This window comes from Cucurbita pepo, chromosome LG01 (assembly GCF_002806865.2).
Source record: "Cucurbita pepo subsp. pepo cultivar mu-cu-16 chromosome LG01, ASM280686v2, whole genome shotgun sequence".
Classification (NCBI taxonomy): domain Eukaryota; kingdom Viridiplantae; phylum Streptophyta; class Magnoliopsida; order Cucurbitales; family Cucurbitaceae; genus Cucurbita; species Cucurbita pepo.
In genome coordinates this window covers 18,587,739-18,596,175 of record NC_036638.1, presented here as the reverse complement: position 1 = coordinate 18,596,175, position 8,437 = coordinate 18,587,739, and the positions used below count along the sequence as shown (strand labels likewise).

General features: G+C 33.0%; 3 protein-coding genes across 5 annotated transcripts in view; 1 reads left to right on the top strand and 2 right to left on the bottom strand.

The window, feature by feature from the left end:
- The window catches only part of LOC111795027 (ferredoxin, root R-B2-like), a 4,724-nt gene extending 2,662 nt beyond the window's left edge, over window positions 1–2,062 (top strand). The window contains exon 3 of the mRNA XM_023677254.1: window positions 1,708–2,062. Within this exon, the coding sequence (XP_023533022.1) occupies window positions 1,708–1,853 (146 nt within the window). The 3' untranslated portion in view covers window positions 1,854–2,062. The remainder of the gene's footprint in view (window positions 1–1,707) is intronic.
- Window positions 357–4,268, bottom strand: LOC111795037 (40S ribosomal protein S25-2). Of its 2 annotated transcripts, none has more exons than XM_023677274.1 (4): window positions 4,129–4,268; window positions 3,915–3,989; window positions 1,045–1,179; window positions 357–764 (listed from the first exon to the last, which is right to left on the bottom strand). In XM_023677274.1, the coding sequence occupies exons 1-4, from the start codon at window positions 4,129–4,131 to the stop codon at window positions 651–653; spliced, it is 327 nt and encodes a 108-aa protein (XP_023533042.1). In that variant the 5' UTR covers window positions 4,132–4,268; the 3' UTR covers window positions 357–650. The 2 variants fall into 2 exon arrangements, with proteins under 2 accessions (XP_023533042.1, XP_023533034.1); XM_023677266.1 differs by lacking the exons at window positions 357–764; window positions 1,045–1,179 and adding exons at window positions 2,746–3,051; window positions 3,373–3,507 and having other exon boundaries at window positions 4,129–4,233.
- A 996-nt stretch (window positions 4,269–5,264) lies between these two features.
- LOC111789551 overlaps window positions 5,265–8,437 on the bottom strand; it is a 4,919-nt gene continuing 1,746 nt past the window's right edge. For both annotated transcript variants that reach the window (XM_023670221.1, XM_023670222.1), the window contains exons 4-5: window positions 7,437–7,591; window positions 5,265–5,815 (exon numbers count right to left, since the gene is read on the bottom strand). In XM_023670221.1, the coding sequence (XP_023525989.1) occupies window positions 5,555–5,815; window positions 7,437–7,591 (416 nt within the window). In that variant the 3' untranslated portion in view covers window positions 5,265–5,554. The remainder of the gene's footprint in view (window positions 5,816–7,436; window positions 7,592–8,437) is intronic.

Below are 8,437 nucleotides of genomic sequence, written 5' to 3'. Positions count from 1 at the left end.
TTTTTCTTTTTTTTTTTTTTTTTTTTTTAATTTATTTATAAATTTACTGTTTTATAAATTAAATTCATTTTTATTTGTGATTTTAGATAATTAAATTATGATTTATAATATATTTTATGAATATATCATTAGATCAAAATTTTATGATATTAAATGATTATTAATATTGAATCAACCTCTATTTTTGTAAATTTAATTTTTTTTTGAAAAAACAACCTTTAGAATCATTAATTAGGCTAACTAGTATTAGTGTTTAAATTTGAAAAAACAACCTTTAGAATCATTAATTAGGCTAACTAGTATTAGTGTTTAAATTTGAAAAAACAAATGCAATTAAATATTAAAATGACCATATCTACAAAAACACTTCTCTTCCCATACTTGTTTTTGTTTCCAACACCATTATGATCAGAAATAAGGTAAAACAGCTGACCTAATAACGATTATAAGAACCAAGTGACTCAATGAGGATCCTGGATTCAAAGGTAGAATAACGCTAAAATGAATTAAAACGTCACATTTCGAGATCATCTAGCCATTTTAACAAACCAAAATCTAATCTCTTCGCTGAACAAAATTTGGAACTGCAAAAATGCAAAGGCAGCTACACATCTATATACCCTTCAGGGCACAAGTGAATTCAATTATGTTTAGGTGTTGGTTGCTCTGGTGTATATCTCCTGACTAGAATGAGCCGAGATCATTCTGATGGAACCTCGAGCCATCAAATCCTTGATTGCTCTTCGGGCAAGTGAACCATTGATCTGAATATGGCAGATGACACAAAGGAGCCATTATTTGAATTGCAAACAAAAAGTTGTACAATAAATTGATTTCTAGATGTTGAACCAAAAGGGTCTACATAAAATTTTAAATCTGATTCCTTGACTGTAAATTTCATGTCCATTGGTAGGGTACCAAGTAAAAGAAATCTATGGGCTGGTTATCAGCTCGAGTTGATAGGAAATATTACAGTTTAACAACAAACAAATTGAAGTATAAGTGTACATAGCCATGGATGGATGAAAGGAAGAAAAGACGTACCCTCATCCTATCAGAAAGGATTGAAGGAGTGATTAGCTTGTACTTGGGGACTTCAGAAAGAAGCTTATCATAGGTTCCCTGATCAAACAAAACCATGTTGTTTACCTTCTCCTTTTGCTTGCCCTTGCTCCATTTCTGCAAATTAAGTGATGAGTGATTAACAGTTCCCAGACAAATATTTCATGCATGAACACCATCAATTTTAAATCACAATTTATTTTTTTCAAGGCATTGAGTCTTAATATTACTTAATGACTAATATCATCCCTTCTAAATAATCTAACATATAAGCTATTTTCTAATGAGCCGATAATCTAAGCAAGGCAGTAAAACAGAGGAATCTAAAAAAGGATTAAGTTTCGTTTAATGATACTCTTGAGTGATTTCAAGACAAGCACTAAGCAATCATCGCCATAATCCGAAAATCTAAGAAAAAATTATTAATAAACCGCTAGACGTACAATATTCCAACACTACTAAATTACGTGAATTTGTATTTTACTTCTTAGGAAAATGAGAGCATTAACTCTAAGAAGCATACCTTCTTCTTCTGCTTTCCTCCACCAGAAGCCCCTGATGACACTTACATTCTCGACTCGGCTGAGAGTGCTGGATTGGATCTACCTTATTCTTGCAGGGCTGGGGCTTGCTCTACTTGTGCAGGTCAAGTAGTTTCCGGGACTGTTGACCAGACGGACGGATCGTTCTTGGACGACCAGCAGATGGAGAAGGGGTATGTCCTAACCTGCGTGGCATATCCACAATCCGACTGTGTCATTCACACACACAAGGAAGGTGATTTGTTCTGATTTCTTTGTTTGCATGCATTTTATCAGTTCAATCTGATTGAAACTTCAATCACTCTCAGACTCTTTTGTGCTTAGTGTTTTGAGGTTGATATGTCAATCACTAGAATTGTGTTCACTCTACTGCGAATTTAGATGCTGCAGCTTTAGCTAAAAAAGGTGAAGCTTTGAACATTATTCATGAATAATAGAAAAATGCAACTTTGGAAATACCCACTACGGATGGATTTGGAGTTTCCAGGTAGGTTTCCAAATCTCCTCTGCCATCCACTTGTACTTTTGGTAAAGTTCACCTTTAGTAAAAGAAAAGTGTTGGCAAGAAATTATGAGGGGTAATGATGGAGGCAGCCTCTTCTGACCATTGACAACTAAGCCTCTAGACTCTTATTTAATTCATTGCTTGAATGTTTACTTTTTCAGAAAGGATTTACTTTACTTTTTTTTTTTCTTTTTTTTTTTTTCCTCTCAAATTGATTAAAGCTTATCAATGAAATAAATTTTCTAACCTTTTCTCCTTTTTTTTTTATTTTATAAATTTACTGTTTTATAAATTAAATTCATTTTTATTTGTGATTTTAGATAATTAAATTATGACTTATAATATATTTTATGAATATATCATTAGATCAAAATTTTACGATATTAAATGATTATTAATATTGAAATCAACCTCTATTTTTGTAAATTTAATTTTTTTTGAAAAAACAACCTTTAGAATCATTAATTAGGCTAACTAGTATTAGTGTTTAAATTTGAAAAAACAAATGCAATTTAAATATTAAAATGACCATATCTACAAAAACACTTCTCTTCCCATACTTGTTTTTGTTTCCAACACCATTATGATCAGAAATAAGCTAAAACAGCTGACCTAATAACGATTATAAGAACCAAGTGACTCAATGAGGATCCTGGATTCAAAGGTAGAATAGCTAAAACGAATTAAAACAGTCACATTTCGAGATCATCTAGCCATTTTAACAAACCAAAATCTAATCTCTTCGCTGAACAAAATTTGGAACTGCAAAAATGCAAAGGCAGCTACACATCTATAAACCCTTCAGGGCACAAGTGAATTCAATTATGTTTAGGTGTTGGTTGCTCTGGTGTATATCTCCTGACTAGAATGAGCCGAGATCATTCTGATGGAACCTCGAGCCATCAAATCCTTGATTGCTCTTCGGGCAAGTGAACCATTGATCTGAATATGGCAGATGACACAAAGGAGCCATTATTTGAATTGCAAACAAAAAGTCACTTGGTTTTCAAATTTTAAATCTGAACCAAAAGGGTCTAGTCAACACAAAATTTTAAATCTGATTTCTTGACTGTAAACTTCATGTCCATTGGTAGTGTACTAAGTAAAAAACAAAGTCTATGGGTTGGTTTTCAAATTGGTTATAACAAATCAAACCATGTGAATTGAGTTGGGCTGCTCGACCAACATATTGCAGTTGAACAACAAACAAATTGAAGTATTAAGTGCATTGCCATGGATGGATACAAGGAAGACAAGGCGTACCCTCATTCTATCAGAAAGGATTGAAGGAGTGATTAGCTTGTACTTGGGGACTTCAGAAAGAAGCTTATCATAGGTTCCCTGATCAAACAAAACCATGTTGTTCACCTTCTCCTTTTGCTTGCCCTTGCTCCATTTCTGCAAACCAAGTGATGAGTGATTACAGTTCCCAGACAAACATTTCATGCATGAACACCAGCAATTTTAAATCATCTCATTGTATTTTTTTTAGGGCATTGACTCTTAACATTACTTAATGACTAATATCATCCCTTCTTCATAATCGAATATATAAGCTATTTTCTAATGAGCCAATAATCTAAGCAATGCAGTAAGACAGAGGAAATTAAAAAAGGAATAAGTCTCGTTTCATGATATTCTTGAGTAATTTCGAGACAAGCACTAAGCAATCATCGCCATAATCCGAAATTTAAGAAAAAAAAAATCTTTAGTAAACCGCTAGACGAACAGTATTCCAAACTAAATTAATTAAACTTGTTTATTTCTTTTTAGGAAAATGAGAGCATTAATTCTAAGAAGCATACCTTCTTCTTCTGCTTTCCTCCACCAGATTTAGCGGGCTTGGAGGACGGCGGGGGAGCCTTATCCTTCTTAGGCGCCTACAATTCAAACAAGAACAAACACCAAAATAAGTTGAAGAAGTACATTGGAATTCAAAGATACAAAACCAAAGTCGCATGTATGATAGCGAATGATTTGAATAAAGACGAATGCAGCGAAAAGTATACAGTAACTCACCATGAGAACTGATTTCTAGGGCTTTCAGCGAAGGAGTTGCAGAGGTTTCGGCTGGAGGGAAGAAGAAGCTTGACCGGAGGGGAAAGCTTATATAGGACCAACGAAATTTTCTAGGGCTTCAAATAGACTCTGTAATTGGATACGGTGTATGGGCTTTTATTTTGGGCCCAAATAGAATTGGCCCATATGTTTAATGGGCCTGGAAAAATGGACTAATAAGGCCTATGGGCAGTNACGAAATTTTCTAGGGCTTCAAATAGACTCTGTAATTGGATTCGGTGTATGGGCTTATATTTTGGGCCCAAATAGAATTGGCCCATATGTTTAATGGGCCTGGAAAATGGACTAATAAGGCCTATGGGCCGTTGGCTTACGATCTGGCCCAAGGCCTAAGAATAGCGGTCCTTTTTTATTTAATTTATTGTTTATTTATATTAAAACAATACCTCTAAATGAATCAAATTAGATAGTTCATTTACTTATTAATTTAGTAAAATTAAAGTCTAAAATTATTGGAGAATTAAAAATAAAAATAAAATTTTTTTAAAAAAAAAAAAAAAAACCTACCAATGTATTTGGTTTTAAATTTAGTTAATTTTTAGATGATTAAAATAGTCAATTTAAAAATAACAAAAATAGAATAAATAATTTTAACTTTAAATTTAGTTATATTTGAACAATAATAAAATAATAATAATAATAATAATTTATCTCTAACTCAACTATATTAAGATTACAAAAATGAAAATTTTAAAATAAATTAAAATCTAACAATAAATTAAATACGTTGAAAAACTTCACAAATTCTCACAAATTCAATATTTCTAACGAACAAACAAAAACCAACATCAACTGACCTAGATTTTCTAAACATCCTCTCCAAACTCGAGCGTCCAATATGTAATAGGCTAATCCCACCTCTAGCCGATATTGTCTTTTTTGGGCTTTCTCTTCCGAGCTTCTTCCTAAAGGTTTTAAAATGTGTCTACTAAAGGAGAAGTCTTCACACCCTTATAAAGAATGTTTCGTTCTCCTCTTCGACTGATGTGGGATCCCACGCTAAAACTCTAGCGTAACCTCGGGTTCAACATTTTCAAGATTAAAGAATCCAAACGTGGACATCAAACATCAACATAGTAAGTAAATATGTAAACAAAAAGACATCAAGGGTCTAAATATGAGTCTTAAGGTCTACAATCACAAACATTACTTATCTTCTTTTCTTTTTTTCATTTGTGTGGCACACACTTCTATGAGGGCCAATCACTATGCTAAAAATATGCAATAAATGACTATACTTCCATCTCCAACAAACTAAAACAAGATGCCAAACGAAGAACACACCCATTATGACATGTTGACAAAAGGATGTTGCCAATCCAATCTAGAAGAGAAAAAAAAAAAAAAACTATACACATTTTTGATCTTACTCAACATTCATCAGGAGCATAGTGCCCAAGCTCGTTCGGATTTTGTCGCTGCTGCTCGTAATCAAATCCAAATACTGCAGAGCTTCCAGAGGGAGAAGACCTTCAAGAAAGAAATTTAGTAAATGTGAATGTGTTTGTTTCATCACATCCAAGAGCTGCTCTAATGTTTTGTCCTGCTGTTCTTTGTTCATCTCTACGGCCTCAAACCAAGGCAGCAGATTTTTCTCTTCTTCCATGAAGTGATGTTTACAGTGTTCCTGCCCCAAAAAGGTAAAGAGATAGGGCAAAAAGAGAAAAAAAGGTAAGAAAAAAGAAATCAGCTTCCCCATTATGGCCATTGATGAACAGACAATCTTAGAGTGCAATAAAGAAAATGACTGTGAAGTGTGAAATACATATAAATGATTATGATGATCATAGTCAAGCGATCAAAAACTTGTCGCTTTATTTTGATTCTAAAAGTAAAGTGGATTCCACGTTATATTTTACTATAGACTAACAAAATGGATCTAAAGGTCCACATATATTCAATATTGGGTAATGATGAGATACAAAGGTAGTTGAACATATCAATCAATGAAGTGGAAGTGGCTTGGCTATTGTAGTCCACTAAATCATCACTATGTTCAAGAGCCTAGGATATTTCATAAAGATTTCATTTTCGATTTTCGTTTTTTGTTATATATTTTCAACAAATATTTTCAAATCCAAAGTCACTATAATAATAAGTAGTTCTTATATTTTGAATTGGACTAAGAAAACATGTTTTCTTACAAAAGATGAAAATCCANAAAAAATCAGATGATTATCGAATGGGCCGGTAAATTTATTACATTCTCGACAATGTTAAGAGTAATGTAGCTCAGTTATCCTGAATTTAAGAACTTCAGCAAAGGGTTATAGTATTGCTAACAGCTAGTCTCATAGTGTGGTCAAGGTGTCGTGGTACAGAGCTATCCTTAATGCTCTGCAGTTCACATGGTTTAGTTCCATCTTTATTTCCTACTGTGCCACCCTATCAGCTTGAAATAAAGTCGTAATGAGGGTGCTATGTTTCAGCCTAACTCGGTAGGGTCCATCCAAATGTCAGTAGAGGCAATAAATGTTTTTGACAACGATATAAATAGAGGGAAGAAATTTGAATCTCAGCCAACCACCCTAACCCGACTAGTATTTGTCAGTTGAGTCATAGAAACAGGAAGGAACCACTCAATCCTTTTTTCTGGAATGGTTCGTTCATAGCTTTATCACATCACTTGAAGAAATTAGTGATATTTCTTTTATCTTTTGAAATGTTAGATTAGACCCCTCTTGTTTAGGGAGGTTGACAATTTATCGGTAACGGTTCAAGTCTATTGTTACTAGATATTGTCTTCTTTGGACTTTCCTTCCAAGTTTTTAAAATGCGTCCGCTACGAAAAGGTTTCCACACCCTTATAAAGAATGTTTCGTTCTCCTCGCCAATCGATGTGGGATCTCACAATCCCCCTTCAAGACCCAACATCCTCACTAGCACTCATTTATCTCTCTAATTAATGTGAGATCTCACAATTCATCCCCCTTAGGAGCTCAGAGTCCTGCACACCGCCTCGTGTTCCCCTTAGAGATCTCACAATTCATCCCCCTTAGGAGCTCAGGGTCCTGCACACCGCCTCGTGTTCACCCCCTTTCGGAACTCAACTTCCTCACTAACACATCACCCGGTGTGGGGCTCTATCACTCAATCCATTGTCTTTCTTTCATCTGATTTTGCTCTATGGTCTATATATTTTCCCTTAAATCTAAAGCATGAGGTCTAACAAACTGATCTGCATCAGAATTTTAATCCCCGTGGACTTATGAACAGGTTAGGATTATAGGAGGTTTGAGTGGAGTTACCTGCAATAACTTGAGCCGTTTGGAAAGGTTGGAAAGCGCTTCTTGACAAACTGAACTTCCCACGTCTAAAACGACAGTGGACTTAATGTCTTCTTTGATGCCATTCATGATGGGTAGATCCCTTGCATGCTCTTCGTTTGAAGCTTTGCATAATCCTGCATTATTGCATGTAGTAACAAGTTGTTCATTCATCTACTCACAAATGTAACATTGAAAAAACAAAAATATAACTCTTTCAATCAATTTGGCTCTCTTTGAATAAATTTCAAATTCCCACTGAAAAAAAACATGAGGAAAATATTTGTTTAGAATAGACCAAATTTGCCAACCTGAAGATAGTTTAGTAGTTAAGGCATCTTTGACCGTTCAGAAAGATTTGAATTACCCATTTTGGATCTAAATCAAAGAAGAAAAAGGAAAAACAAATATTTTTTGAAATTGTGTTCTTCACCCTAATTTCAATCTCTCTCTCTCCATATATATATATATATATATATTCTTTTAAGATGAGGTGAAGTTTTTGTGAAAGATAATAAGACCATCTAAAGGACTATTTGAAAGAAACTCACTATTCCGTTTAAAGCATCTTTCTTATTTATTCTATTTTTTTATTTTAAAATATATTATCTTAATTGCTAAAATTTCTATTTAGATATTTTAGTCTTTGCNAAAAAAAAAAAAAAAAAAAAAAAAAAAAAAAAAAAAAAAAAAAAAAAAAAAAAAAAAAAAAAAAAAAAAAAAAAAAAAAAAAGCACACACACACACACAAAGAAATTATAAAAAAAAAAAATCTTGCTAAATAAATTATAGAAAATTAACAATAAATTTTCAAATATATAATTCTATATAGTTTATGAACTAAAACAATACTAAAATATACATTTGAAAAGTTGAAAGCTAAAACCAAATAAATGTCAAAATTAATGGAATAAAAGAAAGTTTAAACTTTATAATACCCAAAATCCATAAAAACATATTTAATTAACAATCATTTATGGTTG